The sequence below is a fragment of the Peromyscus californicus genome, unplaced genomic scaffold (genome assembly GCF_007827085.1).
Source record: "Peromyscus californicus insignis strain IS unplaced genomic scaffold, ASM782708v3 Scaffold_18__1_contigs__length_77618521, whole genome shotgun sequence".
In the NCBI taxonomy this organism is placed as follows: domain Eukaryota; kingdom Metazoa; phylum Chordata; class Mammalia; order Rodentia; family Cricetidae; genus Peromyscus; species Peromyscus californicus.
In genome coordinates this window covers 57,895,113-57,917,617 of record NW_026294480.1, presented here as the reverse complement: position 1 = coordinate 57,917,617, position 22,505 = coordinate 57,895,113, and the positions used below count along the sequence as shown (strand labels likewise).

The following is a 22,505-nucleotide window of genomic DNA, read 5'->3' as shown; positions in this document are numbered from 1 at the left end:
GTTCTTCTCGTACTCTCAAACAAGAAGTGTCATTTTCCTCATTTGGATTTCATTTTTTTTTTCTTTTTTCTTTTTTCTTCAAGACAGAGTTTCTCTGAATAGTTTTGGTGCCTGTCCTGGATCTCACTCTGTAGACCAGGCTGGCCTTGAACTCACAGAGATCCGCCTGGCTCTGCCTCCCGAGTGCTGGGATTAAAGGCGTACGCCACCGCTGCCGCCCAGCCTTCATCTGGATTTCTAAACCATTTTCTTATAATTATGGCACTTCCATACACACAAGCCTGCTAAGCTCATTTGCATATGGACATTAGTTCCATAACAATTAAGTTTTCCATGTAGTAAGATCTCTGTACCTGCAAGTTTCACACCTGCATATTCAAACAACCACAGACCAAAAACACTTGAAAAAATTATATAAGCTGAACATGAACAGACATTTTTCTTTTCATTACTCCCTAACCAATATAGCACCTTTATGCAGCATTTATTCTATATTATTCTTATACCGCATCTATACTGTATTAAGTATTGCTAAGTGATCCAGAAGTGATGTGGAGTATATGTACAAATACAAATACAGTATTGACAGTATTCCAAATTCCTACAGGGCTTTGGAATCTGTGGCGCTTAGTGTCTGCAGGGGTCCTGGAAGCCACCCAGGAGGGATGATGGAGAAGGTGGTGTCTGTCCTCCCTCCTTTGAGGCTCTTGTGGTCATTCCAGGGCCATGCTCTGTGAGGTCAACTCCATTCTTTGTATAGCATGTAGTTGAACGAAAGACTAAAACCCCAAAGCATCTAAACAGCACGGAGACCTATTCAGTCCTTACTGACAAGCCAGTATACCCCATATGACATAAGATGACATCATTTCTGATTAGACTTGTTTAAAAAACAATAGAAGGAAGTTAAATATACTCAGAAGGTCATTTAGTAATTTAAATAATGCCTCCAGCTCCATCCACCTCAAATGGGAAATGGTATTGTATTATTAATCTCCAGATTATTCCTGTAGATAAGCCATTTCTCTTCCCTGAGGGATCCAATGGGAGATGGGACATCAGTGGCTAACGGGGGATTGTCACTAGTGACTACAAATGGAGTTGAGGGAACCTCAGAGCACGCAGCATTGCCGGGATGAAACTGTCAGTAAGTATAGACATGCGCCTGATGAAACCTTGTTATAATCAACGAAACAATAAAAACACATTCTAAGTGTGCACTGTTGAGTGTATATATGGCTTTCTGTTTCATCAAACTGGAACATAAAACTTGGACACCCATTTACCCGCAGGCCTCAGGGACACTTGCTTGTCCATGTTTCCTACAGCACCATTCACGTTGGCTAAATAAAGAACATGGCGGGAACCCAGCCACAGAGGAGTGGGTGAGGCAAACTCTGTAGAAAGCTGCCCTGTCCAGCAAGCATTTTCAGCCTGAAAGGAGGAAGTCATGCCATGTACAGGAAAATGAGCACATCTGGAGAGCATCGCGTTAAGAAATTAGGCCATCTCAGATAAACAATGACTGTATTTTCTCTCTCTCTCTCTCTCTCTCTCTCTCACCCTTTGTGCTGCCTAGATTTTATACAAAGAAACAAAACTGTGTATGTGTGTATATATGAAACTACAGCGGTGGGCTGTCTAAGGAGGACAAAGGGGAAGGAGGGGGTCAAGAGAAGCGGTGGGAGCAGGTGTGAGGGGGGATATGTTCAATGAACAATGGACACTTGTACAAAAGCATTACAGAGAAAGACTTTACATGGCTATATAAAAGACTGAAGTCAGTGTCGACAACACAGCCCAGTGGGTGACACTTGCTACCACACGTGACAACCTGAGTGATCTCCTTAACCCCCACCGTGGAAGAAGGGATGACACCTGCAACTTATCCCCTGACCTCTCCATGGAGTCTGTTACTCACTCTCTCACACACAAACAGAACACATAAATAAATGTAACCAAGTGAAAGTCTGATAAACCTTAAGACAACCAATTCAAATAAAATCTAAAGCAAGTTTTAAGAGTCTAAACAGTTCAGTAAAAGGAACTCATTTTGAAAGCTAAGTCATGAGTCTCAATAGTTTGTCCTGGTGCAAACAGCAATATTTACTAGTTAAAAGCACACATAAATCCAGCAAGGTGGCACGCACCTTTAATCCTAGCACTTGGGAGGCAGAGGTAGAAGTTGGAGGCCAGTTTGGTCTACAGAATGAGTTCCAGGACAGCCAGAGCTGTGTCTCTGAAGTACATGAAAACAAACAAACAAATCCAAACCAAGCCAACCAACCAAACAAGAAAACCAAAACACCGCCGCCACCACCACCACCACCACCACCACCACCACCAAAGTATTCGGCTTTAAACCCAGGACAAATGGCTCAGGTGCCTACTTAATATAACAAAGTGGTCCTAGCCTTCAGGTTCTCCCTGCATCCTTCAGTCTCTACCTGCTACAGGACCTTCCCTGGCTGGCACACCCCATCCCCTACCCTAAATTCTCCCGCCCAGGGGCTGGGCTGCCCTTCCCTATATAATCTAACCATTTGGTTACCTGGTCTTTTAGTCTACTCTGTGTCTCTGGCTGTTGCTCCTGGTCTCCCCCCCTCCCTTCCCGTCTCCTCACATGCACAGCTCAGTCTGGTATGTTCACTCTGGATTCTCCCAGAAGTCCCTGCTCTGACTGTGCTCTCCCATACATCTGTCATAAACTTTCTCCTCCACCACACCTAGGAGCAGTCACGTCCTTCCTTTTCATTTCTTTTCTTTTTTTCATTCATCTGGTGCCCAAACCTGGGACCAGGCATGTCCTTTCCTTTTTATTTCTTTTTTCTTCATTCAAAAAGGCACATTTAAATTTATTTGGTGTAACCAAACAAGAACAAATGCAAACTTTAATGGGGGTATAATCCAAGTGTCAATTTTAAATTGCTCTTGATCCACTTTCTGCAGTGGGTAGAAGTAGAAAATGTGCTCTGCTAAGTATACTCTACCGTGTTCATTACCCAACCTCACCACAGAGAGAACTTGGTGCTTATACAGGTTACCGGAAATCTCCCTAGCCACTCCCGTGTCCATTCAGTGATGCTGCCATTCACCCTACCCTTTAATGGCCGGATACTCTGGAACCACCTTCACTTCATACTGTAATGCCAGCAATATCTTTCCATTCCTATTATTTCCCAAGGCTAGGCTGTGGGAAGGCAAAACACAGAAATGCCACCAAGCACTTTCACTGAGATTTTCTAGGAACCTAGCAGAAATAAACAAAAAACAAGGAACAAAACAAAACAAAAAACAAAAAACAAAAACAAAAACAAATTCACAAAGACTCAGCTGAAGGCTGAAGGAACAGAATCAGACTCTTTCTTCTTTCTTTCTTTCTTTCTTTCTTTCTTTCCCTCCCTCCCTCCCTCCCTCCCTCCCTCCCTCCCTCCCTTCCTTCCTTTTCTTTTTTGTGAAAAAGACCAGGTTGAGAAAAAAAATAAAAATTATGGACTGGCTGGGGACACAGCTTAGTGGAAGGGCATATGCCTAGTAGGTGTAGGGTCCTAAGTTTGATCCCCAGCACTTCAATGAACAAAGACCAAATGAACTCCAAAACCAAGCCATTTAGCAACAACAATTTACCTACATGTGGCACACTGCTCAGACTGGCGGTGTCTTAAATTTGTCAACAGTGATCAAGGTAACTCCTGTCCCTGTTGCACAGAATAAGAGGAGTTGGATTCCTAAGCTTGCACGTAGGCCCCTCATTTCTGTGTTCAGTGTTCTAACCACATCGATAATAGTGCTACTTCTGTTCACAGGCTGCCTGCCCAACATACTGCTGCCAACATGTGGGTTCTTAAGAGAAGACTTATTGTCTGAAGGATCCTAGAGCTAAAGGTTGATGGTAGAATGTTCTGGAGGAGACCCACTCTACCTGCCAGAAAAGGCTTTGGCTTTGTGTAGTTGGCTTACCTCAAAGAGAGGAACCAGATGTATGGGCAGAGGGCATAGGCCTCAAAAGGACCTCCTGACACAGCGTTATCAACCCTCGAGATGTGGGGCAGACCCAGGTAGCTTCAATAGTACTAGTTAAGCGGGATTTTTGTTTTGGTGCTAGGTTTCATGCTAAATGCTATAGTTACACAAACACACACACACACACACACACACACACACACACACACACATGTGTGCACACATACACATATACACATATGCACCCCCACATGTGTTAATACCGCTAATATATTAAAAAACAAAATTATATATTATAATTCTTATTTAACCCTCATTACAATCCTATATAACAGGTGTTTTTAAAATTTAATTGATAAGTTAATTTATTTTTTAAGACAGGGTCTCACTATGTAGCCCTGGCTGTCCTGGAACTCACTATGTAGACCAGGCTGGCCTTGAACTCACAGAGACCCACCTGTTTCTGCCTCCTGAATGATGCCATTAAAGACATGTGCCACCATGCCCAGTCACAACAGGTATTCTTATTTTACCTTACACATGTGAAAATAAATGTATAGAGATGTTGTGGCTTCACTCAGGTCACACAGTCAGAATCTATAGCAAAAACAAGTTTCTCTGTCAAAGTCATGCACCATGGACACAGGCACCTCCACAGGATCAGCAAGGAGGAGGCTCACTTTCCTTCTGCATGTGGAGACACAGGCTTGGGTTGCATCTGTAGTGGCTGGAAAGAGAATAGCCCCCCTATAGGTTCATATATCTGAATGCTGGGTCTTTAGTTGGTGGAACTGTTTGGGAAGGATTAGGAGGTGTGGCCTTGGAGGAGGTATGTCACAGGGGTGGGGGGATGGGGGTTGGGGGGTGGACTTTGAGGCTTCAACAGCCCACATGAGGCCCAGTCTTGCTCTCTCTCTGCTCCCAATTTGTGGACGCAGTGTAAGCTCTCAGCCACTGCTCTAGCACCTGCCTTTGGTCATACTCCCTGCCATAAATGGTCATGGACTTGCCCTCTGGAACTGTGAGCCCCGAATTAAGCATTTTCTTTCCTAAGTCGCCTTAGTCATGGTGTTTTGTCATGGCACTAGAACATTAAGACAGAGTGTTTACCTTGCCATTTACTGGCTGTATCACCCTGAGCCCCAGCTTCCTCTTTTCAGATGAGGCAGCATCCACCAGCTGCTAGAGCTTAGCTGAGCAAGAGTTTTGTAAGAGTGGTCCCTGAGAAAGCACAGCAGTGAAGCTAGTGCTAACAGCTGTCCTGGCTGAGACACCTGCTGCCAGTGCTCACAGCATGTCCTGCCTGAGCCACAGGTCTCAGGGCCTTCAACAAGGCCATTCAGTAAGGTGAAGCAAACACAGCTTACATTCACCAGTGGGAACACTCCATACATTCTTTAGAAACTTGAAACATCCAATCAGTGGACAAACCAGTTAAAGTCATCTCTCCCATAGTCCCTAGCCTTGGAGCACACTTTCCAGAAGGTGTCTTCTCCTTCGGAAATATTTTGTGCACATTTAAGTGCATGTCTTACCCTCCCAAGGATGTCTATCCCATTTTAATGTATGCTAAAGTATGTTATTAAAAAAAACCAACAAAACATTTAGGTTATTTGCTGGACTGTGGATGTTTCCCAGTGGCTAGAATACTTGTTTACCATGCACAAGACCTTAGGTTCGATCCCCAGCAGTGCCAAGGAAAAGTACAATTAAGGTCTTTTTTGGTCTTTTCTTCTTGCTATAAGGAGCATCCCTCCCCACCTGTCTTAACACTCATTGTATGTATTTCCCAGTTGGGTGCACACAGTCATGGTCCTGGAACAAATCACCTTTTAGAGAGGGCAGGGATACAACTACAGGAGGCTTCACTAATACTCAAACAGGCTGCTGTTTGTTTCCGTGTTGGAATCCATAGTAAATGCTATAGCTACACATACACACAAAAACCATACACGGGGTTGGAGAGACGGCTCAGCAGTCAAAGCCCTGGCTGCTCTTCCAGAAGGCCAGAGTTGGGTCCCCAGCACCTACATCAGGCAGCTCACAACTGCCTGCAACTTCAGTTCCAGAGGAATCCAACACCTCTGGTCTCTGAGTACATTCTCTGCACTCATGTACTCATATCCACACACATGCACAAAATTAAAAAGAGAAATTTTAAAAAATAAATACACACGCATATATTTATGAAATCATTAATATACTGCAATATAAAAGCACATTTATGTATCTCCTATTCTTGTTTAACTCTCATTATAATACTGCAGGGCAGGTATTATTCTAATTCTATGCACGTGAAAATGAGCATATGGAAGGAGTCACGGCACTTTGACTAAGGCCACATAGCTAGGATCTGAATGGTGCCTGCCTGTCTCCAAAGCAAGCAACTTCTTCTCCCAACGCTGTTATTTTGCTGTCTGCTGCAAACATAGTTATTTAACTCCTAGTTCATTATCTCAAAACTCGTGACGATGGTGAAGTGGTTCAGGGCTATTATGAGAATTAAGTGAGAGATGCTTAACGACCACTGCCATGCCTGCAAACAGGAGATGCTCAGTACATCCGTGCTCTAAGCAGAGTGCTTTTCTTGCTTCAGAGGAGGCAGATCCTGGCTCTGAAGGTGTACACAGGGGAGCTACCCATTCCTTCCTGCTGGGTTTGCGCCTGAGGACACGGAGGAGAGAAACGGCTGCTGCATCACTCCCACTCTCGGGCAATGAGTCCCGTAAGTCTCAACACTCAGCCCAGTATCTTTCCAAGAGCATTAAGCCCTCCTGGGACCCCCTCAGTGTAAGTCCAGATGTAAATCACATCATTGCTCTTCAAGGGGAGCACAGGGATATCCATCGAGCACTGCCCATACCATGGCAACTCCCTCATCCACCTGCCCAATCATCTCTTCTTTCTCCTTAGGCACAGTTCCTGTTCTATCTCCATGGCAACTTCTCTTAAGATTCTGAGCACAATATCTCAACCCTTATTCTGTCTCGCTCTCCTACCACTCCCTATGAAACAGTGACTGCATCAATAAATTCCTGACCATCTTGACCACAAGGACAGAGAACTTTCAAATAGCATCCTGTGCCCTCTGCAACCCCCACCCCACCAGATGTGTGCACAGCACGGGCACACAGGAAATGTCCAAGGAACTGCATTCTGGATAGGAATTCACCTCCAACTGAGTATTCAGTGGAACTGTAGCAGCAGTCGCTCTGGGTCTGGATTTTAGTGCTTGGCACCAGGAAAATGGCCTTGTTGTTTCCATTCTCACTCACTGGGATAAGTAGCTCATAAGAACTGTAACAAACACATCAAAAGTCTTCCCTCTCACAAACGTAAACATTCTAAAACGTACCAGGAGCTTCTGGGATTTTGTGTGGAACAAAACATCCTGGTAGTGCTGGGCACAGTCTGGGTACACATCTCTGATATTAGCGGTGGGTAGCAGCAAGGTGTCTAAAGTCTTCAGAGGGTTCCCTTCATCGATGGCTTCATTGATGTACCCGAGAGCCACCATTCCTGCAGAGAGAAGAGGAAGTTTTCTAAGTCACAGCACATTGCACATTCTCTCATGTTACATGCTACAGAGAGCTAACAAGATACAAGGTGACTGCACAGAATCAATCGCATTTCTCTATGCATCTAACGTGCATTCGGAATGAAATGAAGAAAAATTCAATTCATGACATATTCTAACCACAAATCCATTGCAGTGGAAAAGTAATGCACATTTGGGAATGATTTAAGAAGCGTGACACATGAATACCCAAAATTAGGAAACCCCTCAGAAACAACTCCGGGGTAAACAAAACAGAGGGAACGCCATCTCATGGCTACAGATTGAAGACAATGTTGTGAAGGTAGAAATACTCCTCCAGCAGGGGGAACTGGAGGAGTAGGGGGAGGCGAGGCTGACATTGGGATGTATTGTATGAAAGAAGAATAAATAAGAAAAGGAAGGAAGGGAGGGACAGAGGGAGGGACGGAGGGAGGGATGAAGGGAGGGACGGAGGAAGGAAGGAAGGAAGGAAGGAAGGAAGGAAGGAAGGAAGGAAGGAAGGAAGGAAGGCTCCTCAAATTGATCTATTCCAGGGTAACACATAAAAATCCAGGAGCCTTTTCACAAAACAGAATGTGATAAACTGACCCTCAAATGCATATAAAATACAAGGAGCAGCAACAACTAATGAATCCTGAAAAAGAGGAAAATGCTGCAGGATTTGTCCCTATTTCAAAACTCATTACAAAGGTACAGTGACTAATTCTGCAGAGTCCTGGCATAAGGGAAACCACGTAGGTGAGCAGAACAGAACTGGAAATCTAGAAATGGATCCTTCCACTTACCGCCAATTACTTTTTTCGACAAGGGTGCAAGAACAATTCAATGGGCAAAAAAAAGTCTATAAAGACTATTGCTAAAAGCAAATGGTGCAGGGTCAACTAGATACCCACATGTGTATGAACAAAGTTGGACTCATACATCAAATCCTGTATATAAATGAACTCAAAACAGAACCTAGACCTAGGTGTAAAGGCCAAAACTAAAAGTTATAGAACTCTTAGAAGAAAACATAGGAATATATCTTAGTGACTTTAGGCTGAGTAATTATCTTTTTAGCTATGGTATCAAAAGCACAAAGAAAGAAAAACAGTAAATACATGAGATTTTTGTCAAAAATCAAACCTTTTGTGCTTGGAAGTTCTTTATAAAAAAAAATTAAAGAGCAATTTAAAGAATGGGGCAAACTATTTGCAACTATTCAAATCCAACAAGACTAATATGTTGTATTTATAAAGAGTGCCTATAATTCAGTAATTTAAAGACAGTGACATCAATTTAAAACGGGCAAAGGATTTAAATGTACATTTATATAATGATGATACACAAATTCAGTAAGTATATGAAGAGACACACAATGTATTAGTAATTAGGAAAATGCAAGCCAAGTCATAGTAAGATGCCATTTTGTAATCACTAGGATGGCTGTAATAAAAAAACAATAATAAGTGATGGTGATGCTTGAGAAATATGAACTCGTATGCATTGTTGGTGGGGATGGGAAGTGGTGCAGACACACTGGAGAGCAATTTGGCAGGCTCTCAAAATATTAAATACAAAATTACCATGTGATCTAGCCATTCTGCTTGTAAACATCCAATTGAAAGCGCAGATCAATATAAAAACTTGAAAGTTTAAGGCAGCATTATTTATAATAGTTTAAAAGAAGATAATAAATTTATATCAAATAATAAATGGATAAACAAATGTATCTCTATAGACCTGGAAAGGATTATAAAAATATACTAATACATAACACAATGTGAATGAGTCCAGAAAACATGCTAAGATTATTTTTTTTAAGCCGGATACAAAAGGCCACTATGGACTTACAAAAATATGTGTATGGATGTCTTGCCTGCATGTATGTCTGTGTGCCACATGTGTGCCTTGTGTCTGTGGACAGATGACGGCACTGGATTCCCTGAGAATAGAGTTAAAAAGGGCTATGAGCTGCCTTGTGGATAAGGCATGTGCTAGGAATCCAACCCAGGATTATCTGGAGGAGGAGCCAGAGGCGTCTCTCCAGCCTCACCATTCACTTCTAAAAGGCAAATATTATGGTGTGTAATTTATAGCCCAACAGATGCACATTTTTAGAAGAGGCACACTTTTGCATGTGGACAGCAAGAGGGAAACTATTTCTAGTATGATTCTAAAATGTTAGACAACAATACAAGACATTAGGAGATAGGGTCAGAGGACGAGTTTAATGCAGAGATGCACAGAAATGAAATGCAAACCCAGGAAGTTTTAGGCATGCATTCTGCTCTTTGTATTACTATACTTTTGCAGCTGTTAAAGGGTCTTAAAACAAACAGTTCAAAATCAAACAATTTTCTTCCATATTAAAGAAAAGTAGAACGGATATCCACACAGCTCAGCACTGTCCATTGGAATTCTGGGTAACTGTGGAACCTTTCATTTTTGGCGTTGTGCAATATGGCAGTCATTAACCATGTCACTATGGAGCGATTACCATGAGGCTGCTGCAAATGAAGAACAGAATGTTAAACTCGCTTAGCTGTGATTCTTTTAAACAGTCACACGTGGCTGGGAAACAGAGGCAGGCTCCACAGAAAAACAATGTTATGTATATTTTGGGGACAGCTTTAAGGTTCAAATACAGATAGTAAATTTCTTTATTATTTACCTAATAATACACATTATTAACTTTGAACCTTAATTCAAGGATGTGGCAAAGGAGGGCTAAGCATACCTCTTGTTTAGTTAGTGCTATTGCTAACATATTGAGAGCTCTGAGAACACAGGCTATACAAGGGCTGAGAATAACAAAGCAGAGAAGCTAGGTGATGGAGTCCAAAAATGTTATACGGCTTGAAGCAAAATGGATCTGTTTGAAGAAGGTCTCTCTCATTACTACTATGCTATCAAAAATAAACCAGCACCCAGTAATAATATACAAAAGTCGGTATACATGTACGCATACATGTACTCATCTACACACACACTAACAGGAATTGACTGCCTACTTTGGTGCTGATGAACAAGATCTGGTAGAGAAACTAAACACTGTCTAGGAAACACACTGTAAAGGCCAAATATTCTTATTATGTCTATTATTTTTCATAAAAAAATGATCCCAAGACATTTCACAAACATAATAAGCCATAAAAACCCAACACCTCCAAGTTTTTAAAAATGCACCCCTACTTTGGCATTCAATGAGGCTAACACTTTTCTACTAGGTGACCTCACAAACACCACTGTTCTAGGAATAAAGGGATTTATCCAATGAGGGAAAGGAGTCATCTCAAGCGATTAGAGATATTCCAGGTTACAATACTTAAAGATATTTGAAGTTAATAAAGTCAACTCTATTGCTTTAACATCCAAATTAAATGATTTTCAAACATGAGGAGAGTCATGGCAAGTTCCAGGTGCTGCTCTCACCCTTCCTACTTATAAACTGGAGCATACAGGAGATGTCCCATCACGCAGACACCCCCGTGGTCAGGCTGTTCTAAATACCTTCAAACACCCCATCCAAACATGATCATAGCAGAACCAAGTGTGAGAAAGAGGATGTACACACATCCTAAGGGCCGGTCACCTGGCAAGGAGTGCATTCCAGCTGACATGACGGAAATCACTCGCTTAAGTTCTTGATAGTGTATCTAACAACACAAGCTGTTGACGTCATAGTAAGTGACCTCATAGGAGCCAAGGAGCCTACCCAGAAGCCCCTTGGGCACACCTGCCTCACTTTTTCTGTTTATACATGTAAAAGGTAAATCCCATAGGAATAAAGATTGCTGTGCCTCAGCCCATGACCTACTTCTTTAATCTAAGCATGGTGCTATGATATTCCAGACCAATGATAGTGGGTACTCTTGGAGAACCTGTATATTTGAGCTAATGGATGAAATAACTTATAAGAAATGGCACTTTACCAAATTTTAAAAGCAACTCAAATCTGAAAACTTTCTCTCAGAGGCTGTGCGGGTAAAATAATATTCCTCTGTGGTTTTGTTGAGAAATGTGGGTTTTTCCAGGAAGAAATCAATAGAACATCAGAGTCCGGGAACATATTTAGCTGCCCGTTATTGGATACATCTTCCATTTAACACTTCTATTAGCTGCAGGCCCAGTGAGCCACAAGTCAGAAACAGGAGCGGACCTCTGACCCATGTAATGAGTGTGAAGGACAAGGCCAAGGCACTGCTCTTTCATAATCCCCAGGAAAACTCACAGCTCTTGCAGATGATTTAATTACTGTTTTGGATAACTCTCATTTGGCCATAATAAGGCATTTTAAAAAGTTTTACTTTTATGTGAGAAGGGTTTTTTAGTCTCACATACAGATCAAGAAAGGAACTATGAGAAGGGAAAAACAGGTCTAAAGGTTAATATAATACCCACATCTTGAAAGCAGACCATTTAGGGGAGGAGGGGGACTGTTGAGAGAGGGGGAGGGGAAGTGGGGGGAAGTGTAAAGGGGATGAATAAGAGCGAAGCCGTATTGATGAAAATGTCAGAACAAAACCCATTTCTTTAGTATGTAAACCAAAACTTAATATTTAGCTTTTTAAGCTATTGCTTTAATATATGATATTAAACACGATACTTCAGGAATTTTAAACAGCAATAAGAGAGGTGTTGAGAATGGGGAAGGTAATCAGCATGAAGCAGAAAGACGGCTTGGGTAAGGAGCACTCGGAAAGGTGGGGAGGTGTGGAGGGACGTGGAGGGGAGCAGCAAAACATTGTTTGAATGATGCCATTAGGAAACCTAATACTTTATATGCTGATTTTTAACACTGAAATATTTTTAAATGCCTCATTCTGAGAGAAGGAAGAAGAACAATCAAACCACAATATAGGTAAATTAAATACTGTGTATTAATGTTCCCCATGGCTAGAAAGGGGGCAGTATTTGAAATAACTTTCCTGGGGCTCAGTGTCCGCCCTCCATGAGAAGACGTTGATGGGCTGTGGGAATGGCCACGACAGTCAGGAGACTCTGGCTACAAATAATTTCTGCTTACACAAAGCCACTGTCTCTTTAAGATGTACAAACACTTGTTTTTCTCTCCTCAGCACAGCAGGCTGAGGGTGGCGCTCCTCCCTCCAGTCAGTGTGAAGGACAAGGAAACAGTGCAACAATTGTGGGCACCGAGACTAATAATAACCCTTCAGGTGGGCAGGCAGCATATGCAGACAATACCCCAAACAGACCGGAAGTTAGAAAACAGTGATGGGACCTGATGGTGTGTTTCACCTACCGAAAGAAATCCTACTCAGTGGGTGACATGAAGGCAGGAAGCTCAGAGTGTAGATATGAGCGTCCAAAAAGAGGGTAAGAGGACAGAGGACCAGCGGCCACTCTCTATAGTGAAACACACCACACACACACACACACACACACACACACACTGATTTCCACCACTGCCTACACCCCCAAGATGCTCAACATCTCCTCAAATCACTGCTTCCCTCGAGAGTAACATCTGGCATGAGGCCCAAGCTCCCAAGCCAACACATTAGCAGAACTCATCAAGGTGTCTGATTACAGAGATTCTCATGTCTCGTGGACAGGAAGTACAGAGAGGGGCGACAGAAAGCTGAGCTGTCCCCAAAGAAGCTTCGATGTACACAGGACTCGAACAGGACAAAAATCAGGACAGTGTCCAGATCTAAGTGTCCCAGTAAATCCACACCCACTGCACACCATGAAGGCGGTGCGCCGTTTCAGTGGGATGGAGTCCAGAGGGAAAAGACCCTGAAATATCAAAATGCAGACTTGGCAGGGTGCTCACAGGAAACAGCCAGGCTGACTGGAAGAATTCCGGATGATTTCAGTATTCCAGAGTTAGATGCAGTATGAGGGGGAGCAGATCTGACACCTCACCAGAGCTCACCAGAGCAAAAGAGCTTCAGACCTGAGACACATGCCTGCTCCATCTGCGAGCTAGAGCAATCGTGCTAAAGAAGGTAGTTGTTCTGGGACTAAAGGCCTGACCTTGCAAACAGCTCGATGTGAAAGAGCCTGTGAAGGAGACTGGGAATGGTCATTGTACTTTTCTAACCTGAGTTATTTATTTAGATGGCGTCTTGAACATTGAGATAACAGAGAAATGTACCTACAAATGAACTGAAGTTCTTTGGGGTCACCAAGTCAAGGTGGCATTGATCTGTGCTAATCAGACTAACTCACTGCCTAGCCCCTAAATAAATCCCACAGTGTCTAATTTAAAAAAAAAAAAAAAAAGCTGAAGCTGGGTCATGCATGGTGCATGCCTGTAACCCCAGCACGGGGGAATGGAGGCAGGAGGATCTTGAATTTGCAGCCAGCCTGGACTATATCGTGAGAACTTGATCACTTTTTTTTTTTTTTAAAAAAAAAAAAAGCAAATAAAAACGAAAGAAAAGAAGGAAGAAGAGGGTGGGGGCAGGGAAGAGGGAAAGGAGGGCAGGAAAGGGAAAGCTGCAGCTAGAAAGGACATCAGGCTTGATTGGTTCTAATTCACTGCTGCTAAGGAGTCAAGGCTTGGCCTTCTTTTCCCTTGGGAATGACAACCCAGGCCGGAACTTCTTCATTCATGCTACAGAAATGTGGCAGCCCCAGGAGTCCCCCAGCTTTCCTTTTCGAATGTCTGTGTAAGCCAAAGGGGAGAAGGAGGAAGCAGGCTGACTTCAGGCCATGTGCCCTTGGAATTCTTCCATTTTCATGCCGGTTCATCATTTTAGAAACAGAACACATTGTCGTGATATTTGACCATACGGTCAGATTATGCTCCCATTTTTCATTCCTAGGTTGGAAAGTGTCAAAGTTCAGGAAAGCACGCACATGAAAGGCCAAAGTAAAGATGAAGTCTTCTTAGAAACGTAACTGCAGAAGCACATTTTAGGCACATAATAAAAATTAGGACTTGTATTAATCTATTTTTCTACCTTTTCGTAGGCGCTTTGCACAAAATCTATTATAATAAATGTGTGCACACTTGAGTTCATTGGATGTTCCCGAGAGCGAACTCTCCCAGCACTCATCCAGAGAATACGAAGTCCACACACATTGCTTTCCCACTTAGTGACAGAAGGAAGAGGCTCCATACTTACGGTCATTTTCTTCTTGAATCTGGACATTAATCACATCAACACAATTCTGAATCTCATTCCAGCTTAAGGTATCTTGCCCTTGAGACAGCACTTCTTTTTTAAGGGAGAGCAGTGCATCTGCATAACTGTGGAAGAGAAAACAGTAATGCCACACACACGTCGGACTTCGTTCACTCTTCACTCATGCCCTGCATCTGAAGTTTCACCTATGGCCCAAATGGAGACGATGTAACCTGCCTGAAGGAAGATCATTCTAAAGAAACACTTTGTGTCTCTCAATCTGACTATAGACTGCTCAAACAATGGACCCCAAAGAAATTGGAATTCATTCTGGCAGAAGGAAGAGGTACCAGCCAGAAGGGGAACTTGTCTCCTGGAGAGATTTCACACAGTTCTAACAATCTGCCAGACCACCTTACAGGATGGGACTCGAGCCAGACAGTGATGGGTCAATGGTGGGCAGGACCACACCTTAACCGAAACTGGTTAGATGAGCATATACTTGGCCCTCTATTTCACTTCAAGACCCCTAATATGGATGTGGGGTTTTTCTGGGTCTCTTTGTGACCACATTGAGTAAGTCTTCTTTTCCTATTCTCCACTTTTAATTTGACTCTTTTAATTGGCTTATTGAGGACAGGTTGGGCAGGCCCGACTTGAAGCATAGGTTGTGACCCCCACTGTCTGATGTCCTGAGGTTAGACAAAGAGGAGTCCGGCAGGTCAAAGTGTCTTGGACAGCTTGGTCAGCACATATTAGACTGACTTTTATAGCATTGATACTTTTCTTCTTTAAAATTTATTTTATTTTAAAATTATGTGTATGTAGGGTTGGGGTTTTAGCTCAGTGGTAGAGCACTTGCCTAGGAAGTGTAAGGCCCTGGGTTTGTTCCTCAGCTCAAAAAAAAAATATGTGTATGCATGGGTATCTGTGTGTGGATATGTGCCAGTGCCCACAGAGGCCAGAGGAGTTGGAGTCCCCTGAAGCTGGAGTGATAGGTAGTTGTGTGGGTGCTGAGAACTGAACTTCTTTTAGGTTCTCTATGAGAACAGTATGCAATCTTAATGCTAAGCCATCTCTCCAGCCCACTGTCAGAACATGGTCCAAGAACAGAGTCATATGAGGAGAATCCTCAGTGCTTGTGAGAAAACTCTAAGAAACCAAGACAAGAGTCTTGTGACCTAAGTTTCTTCAAAACACAGAATTGTTCTTGGAATATGTCCCTCCCAGGTATAGTGGATAGGAGTGAGTTTACTTCAGATTATTCATAACAACTAGCTATTGTCATTTGTTTATATGTGATGGGTGATGTTGCTCTGTATGCTGTGAATGTGTTGCTCTGATTGGCTGATAAATAAAATGCTGATTGGCCAGTAGCCAGGCAGGAAGGATAAACAGACAAGGAAAATTCTGGGAAGAGAAAGGCTGAGTCAGGAGATGCCAGCCTGCTATCCAGGGAGCAGCATGTAACGGCACAGAGGTAAAGCCACAGAACATGTGGCGACATATAGATGAACAGAAATGGGCTGAGTTTAAATGTAAGAGCTAGTCAGTGATAGGTCGAGCTAGTGGCTGAGCAGTTTTAATTAATATAAGCTTCTGAGTGATTATTTTATAAGTGGCTGCGGGGTCCATGGGGCTGGGCAGGACCAGAGAAAACTTCAGCTACATATATGCCTCCATGGAAAAAAACAAGTTTTTGTCATGTGCGGCGTGTCCTTGTGATTGTCTACAGCTTGAATTCATGAGAACTTGTACTCAGGTGACCTCTCTTAACCCTCAGAGTATAAACTGTCTGATGCTCTGAATAAAGTTGGCTATTGCGTGAGACTTAGTCCACTTCATCTATCAGCTCCATTCTCCCAGGTCCCACTGCCTCTAGAGCAGTGAACACCCCACTACTGGTGTTTTTGTTTTTCCTTTAAAGTACTTTTTATGCTTATGAAATGTTCAGTTTAATCAAAGTTCCTCTCAACCCAATCTCGTACCTAATTCAAGCAAAATGAAGTCCTCAACTACATGAAATGGCTTTCCTCTTCTCTCCTTTCCAAAACACTGGAATTGAACCCAAATCCTTGAATATCCTAGACAAGCACTCTATCACCGAGTTATACTCCAAAGCCTCTTTTATTTCCATGTTAAGACAGGGTCTCACTAAGTTGTCCTGGCTGGCTTTGAACTTGGTATGTAAGCCCAGGTAGGTCTGTGACTTTTAATTCCCTTGCCAGAAGCTCCTGAATAGCTGAGGTTAGTGGCATGTGCCATCACACCTAATAGGACCACCAAGAGCTCAAATTCCATGAAAACACACTGCCAGAAGCCTTGGGGGGGACCACTCAGATCTTCATGGTATGCTTTCTTGGCAATGCAGTGCAGGAGCTGAGCTAGAATAGTCTAGATTCCCTTGTTACCTGTCCATTTCTCCAAGGGCTCCATGGAAGTTGCTCAAAACCTTCTGTTCCCTCTCCCTGCCTGGCCCTGAGATCTCATTTCTGACCTCTGACCCTTCTCACTGGGCGCAACTCCTGGTTGACTCTGGCCAATCATTCTGATGTTTTTTTTAAACGGAGGGAGATTTGAGGGGGAAATTTACCCATCTTGATACAGTACCACAAAACTCTCACTTCCGTAAAGGTCGATCTTACCACTGAGGAGCATACAGCCAGTGTGAACCGGGTGGTCAAGAAGTAAAGAAACTCAGGGGGGTTGTGCTGTTTCATCTTTCCCACAAGGGAAGTAAAGAACAGCGCTGTAGGTACACAATTCACCCGGAGCCTGGACACGTACAAGTGGAGGATGTTAAAAGCAGTACCACAAGATCCTAAACCCGTCTCCCTGGGAGGGACAGATTTCCTCAAAGTTCTTCACGCTTCAAGGTGACACCGAGGTAACTTCTGTAAAATGTAGCTTAAGAAAACAAAGTTCTTCAAAACAGAAAGGGACAATGACAGATGATGGCCTCCAACTGAGGGCAACCAAATGCAGGCCTGAAACTGGCCCAAGGATTATGCTTGGGATCTTTGCCTTACCACCAGGGTCACAGAGAAGTGACATTTGCTAATGTATAATGAACAGAACTGATGACACTAAGACCCGGGACAAATGGCAATTTGTTCTGGTTAGCTTTTCTTAGAGATGGAGACCGTTCTTTAAGAAAGTGCAGAGATGTCCTTCCGGGCATCTTGTAGACTTAATAAAAATCTAAGTGATGGCTCTGTAGGAGTGAGGTGAGAGTCCTCAAGGATGGCCACAGACAAACCCACGGGCACCCAGGATCCCTTCAGAAACACACACCGGTGCACCAAGGGGAAAAGTTTTAGCAAGAGGCCAACAGAATGGCACAGGCCCTTCCAATGAGAACCAAGCTTTAGGATGAAGGGATTACGACAGCAAAATTAGGAGGGATGAGGGTAGCCCCAAGAACAGACTGGTCGGGGTCAAAGGAGACGTGGAAGGGATGGATTGGTGGGGTGCCTTCCCTGGCTGAGCACTGGCCTAAGCATTGAATCCTCAAAGCCGTTCTGTAGATGAGGAGAGAGGTTTTGTTGTTTTCTTTATATTTGTCTTTATAGATGAAGAGGAAAAGATTTGGTTAGAGGAGGTCAAGCAGATGATTTTGGCTTCAAGGCTTATGTATCTCTTCGCTCCCAGCTCCCAGATGAGGTAACCTGGCTGGGGTGAGAAGCACAAAGTAATTAATGAGAGCATCCTCCACAGTAGGCAATGCGCTGATACTGTGCTCAATGGAGGTGCCAAGTTCTTCATGGTAAAAGGAGCATTATAAGACAGACAGGCCAGCAGGTCCAGTGTGGCTGGAGATAGCGTGGCTGAAGTATACAGTGCCACGGAGGTCCAAAACCATGATGCTACTCAATCATGGATCAGAAACTCAACAATGCACTAAAATAAACCTGTTCTTTTTTGTTGTTTTTTTTATTTTGTTTTTGTTTTTTCATATCGAGACACAGTCTCATGTAGCCCAGGCTTCCCTCAAACTTGCTATACAGTCAAGGAGGATTCTGGACTCCTCATCTTCCTGCCTCCAGGTTCTGAATGTTGGAATCACAGGTATATGCCACTATGCCAGGCTTACCTCTGTTCTCTTTAAATTATTATTAGATCATGTACTTGAATAATGGACGCCATGTGACTGTCAAATGGGGTGGGCCCATTTCCTTAAGTGGTATTCGTAGATAGGGAGGCAATTTCAATCAAAAGAATGGATAACTGGATTGGAAGGGGAAGGACTGTCATTTACAGGGCACTTGGCCCGGTATGTTTCACAATTACTTTGCCGAGAGTCACTGTTAGATGACTGGATGGGGAGAGAAAAGAGGTAGGGAGGGGTCTTCATGGTGGATGTTACCGCAGAAAGAGAGAGACGCAACAGTAGGTGAGGGTGGACCCCGAGAGGAAGCCCTTTGCCCAGGACTGTGTACATAGGTGGGCTGCGCACAGTGGATAAGGACATGAGCAGCGACCAAACCATGAGAGTTCTGGCCAAGGGAAGAAGATGAGATCAGACTGGTGTTTCTAAGCTTGGAGAGGAGCGTGACGTCATGAAGAGGAGCACGGAGGGAGGAGTATTGACCCGGGAACTAAGCCCTGCGGAGTATGTGAAGCAGGTGGGCTGAACTCGAGTACAACGGGATAATGCATTTCTGCAGGAAGACTAAAAAGGTGACGCTACTGTCCCTCCGCTTCTCGGTAATTGTGTACGCAGGCAAGTGACCCGACACTGTTCACTCAGAATCTAAACTCCCTCTTTCAGTTGCCTTTACGACTGACTGTGCTTAACATCGGATTAGCCATCCCGTGGATTAGGGCCAGTTTAAAGTCACCGGCTAACTTTTGTCAAAATCTGGGTAGACATCTCCCTCTGGTGGTCAGTCAGGGCTCACTCACTTTTTTCCCCTTTGTCCTAGCTGAGTCTAATTTGGGGGTTGAGTGCTTGTCTGTGTGAGGTCCTGGGTTCAGCACCCAGCAGCAAAGAGAAAAGAAAATCTCTGATTTGGCTTCTAATTCTAGCCCTTAGTTCTCTCTCTAGATCCACCGCAGTGTCAAGAATAACTAGCAATCACAGTTATCTAGGAACCTGAAACGAAAAATCTCAAACTGAGGTACAATCCATGGTGCTCACAGAGCTCTTGTGGTTTAAACAGCCAGAAGCGTTGGGAGTCTGGAGCCCTACTTAGGGTCCATAAATCCAGAAGTTTCCTTATCAGTGGAATGGACACCTCGGGCCGTTAGCTACTTCTAACTCCCCCGATGAAGCCCGAAGGAAGGTAGATTTTCAACAGCTCCTCCAGTAAGCAGTCTTTGCTTAGGATAAAGTCAGTCCTTAACGCAAGATGATAACTTTGTCCCCAGCAAAGGAGGGCTATGAAGAAGGCCTCTTACAGCTGAGTAGACTAGCTCTTGAGAAAATGCAAGCAGGGTATGTGAACTTTTCCACTAAGCAAATCGTTAATTTGGGAGGTCTGCCAAGCACACTTTTTTTTTTTTTTTTTGCCCCGAAAGAAGGTTTGGAAAGTGCTCCTTACCGGTCCACATGTGCCTCGTCCAGATTGTTGAAACCTATGGTGGGGCTTCTGAGTTGGTTCTGCACAGACACAAGGTCACTGTTGTCCAAGGCCTGGTTCAGCAAAGCAACAGCAGACAACATTTCCACAGCGATCAGGAGCTCCTCGTGGGCCAGGTAGTTCTGTCGGTGAACACAGGACAAAGTGAGCTCCCCAAAGCATGCACTGCACATATGCGCTTCAGGGACGCGATGCATGTGACAATAAGCATGCCCACCTGCTCTTCACGGGCTTTCAGGAAAGCCAGGTAAACGGCTCCTAGGTTCCTTCAGATGATTACTGTGGGGGCTGTGTTACGTATAACCTACAGTTACAATGTCACAAATATCTGTATCCCACGGCTGATCTCTACTCCCAGGGGTGCTGGCTGCCTATCAGGCTCTAGGCAACCTGGTAATTAAGCCACAGGTTAGACAAAACTGGCAGAGAGGTTCAGGTAAGATCTCAGCACAGTAAATGACTCTGTTTTCGGCCCAGGAAAGAGGAGTTTTACCTAAATGCTATAAACCTCCAAAAACAAATATGATCTTTAAGCCAAGGAAGTTGATTCTAACCCCAAAAAGCTAATTTTGGTTTTATACATTGGGTAGAAACTTTAAAATGTACTATAAGGTCTGGATATTTGATGTAATTTAAGGAAAAGCTTTTTTGTAAAGCCAGGAAGACCCTCCTATTTACATATTTATGAATCTATTTTATTTGGATTATGTCATGACAGGTTAGCTTACTGAGCATCCTTTCAATATTTTCTTCCATTTGATCATTTTATATCATTTTAGTCAATTTCAAAAAAAGGATAGTTCTTTCATTACAGTGAAGAGATTGAAAAAGAATTATTTAAAAAATGAATATACATCCTTGCATTTAGAATATTATATATGCAAAATATCATCTTTATATTAAAATGCCTATTATAGCTTCCTGGATCGTCACAGAAAAATTTAAAAACAATCTGATTTCAGAGTAATAAAGCACCATTTTATTTTCTATAGCCAACAGGAAACTGCAGCAACCACAGAGCATTTTATCTAAACGACACACATTATAAATTTACTACACAAAGAAGGTACTATACTACAAGGTTACAAGAGCCCAGTGGAAGCGTGTGGAAGTGCTTCCTCCGCCTCTCCCAATGAGCTACCCCCTAATATCCACTAGGTCATGACAGAAGACAAGGGAAAGAGAAGAAAGGGCTGGGCTGCCGCATGGATGGCTCTGATCCACGGCTGAGCTGGCCTGTGACTCGAGTGTCTGAGCTTCAAATCTAGAAGTGAGGGGGACAAGAAGGTCCAGAAAATAATCTGTACTACAAAGTCATTATGTCTATGCAGAAAATGTGTGAAGGGGAGAGGTATCTTGGTAAGTAAGACTAATAAACAAATCCTGCAACCCAGCGGCTGCAGAGACGGCTCAGCCCCAAGAGTTCTTGCTGCTCTTCCAGAGGACCAGAGTTCAGCTGCCAGAATCCATGCCTGGCAGCTCACAATTTCACCTGTGACTCCAGCTCCAGGCTATCCAACCTCTTAGGCTTCCATGAGGGCATGTGTGCACATGCATGCAACACACACACAAACACACACACACACACACACACACACACACACTCACACACACACACACACACGCACCCACGCACGCACGCACGCACGCGCACAGTTTGTTTTCACTTACAAACGTTTTTCACTTTCTAATCTTGACATTCACAGTTCTGTGAGCTGGCTACTCACACTCTTGGCCCTCCTTTCATCAGTAGACAATGCTGGTTCTTATTTTTAAGATCCAGTCATTGTTCTTCTACCATTTATTAAAACTTTAAGCCAGGTGGCAGTAGCGGGCGCATGCCTTTAATCCTAGCACTCGGGAGGCAGAGCCAGGCAGATCTTTGTGAGTTCGAGTCCAGCCTGGTCTACAGAGCGAGATCCAGGACAGGCACCAAAACTACACAGAGAAACCCTGTCTGGAAAAATCAAAAAAAACAAAACAAAACAAAAACCCTTTAATTTTAATAAGTTTTATTTATTAAAGCTGGGTCCGGTGGGACACTCCTTTTCCTGCACCTGGGGAGCAGAGGCAGGAGGATTTCTGTGAGTCAGACTAGCTTGGTCTACACAGCTAACTCCAGGGCCAGCCGTGGTGACATGGTGAGATCCTGTCTCAAAAAAAAAAAAAAAGAATTTTACCTATCTTTGTGTGGGTGTTTGGCTTGCATGATTGTGCATCACATGCATGCCTGGTACCAGAGGAGGCCAGAAGAGGGCGTCGGATGCCCTGGACTAGAGTTACAGAAAGCTGTGAGCCACCACGTGGATGCTGGGAATTGAA

The 22,505-nt window shown here is 43.6% G+C and overlaps 1 protein-coding gene across 3 annotated transcripts in view; it reads right to left on the bottom strand.

The window, feature by feature from the left end:
• The window catches only part of Iqgap2 (IQ motif containing GTPase activating protein 2), a 277,678-nt gene that overhangs the window by 80,523 nt on the left and 174,650 nt on the right, over positions 1 to 22,505 (bottom strand). For all 3 annotated transcript variants that reach the window (XM_052743525.1, XM_052743527.1, XM_052743528.1), the window contains exons 11-13: positions 20,145 to 20,305; positions 14,602 to 14,726; positions 7,319 to 7,482 (exon numbers count right to left, since the gene is read on the bottom strand). In XM_052743525.1, coding sequence (XP_052599485.1) covers positions 7,319 to 7,482; positions 14,602 to 14,726; positions 20,145 to 20,305 — 450 coding nt within the window. The remainder of the gene's footprint in view (positions 1 to 7,318; positions 7,483 to 14,601; positions 14,727 to 20,144; positions 20,306 to 22,505) is intronic.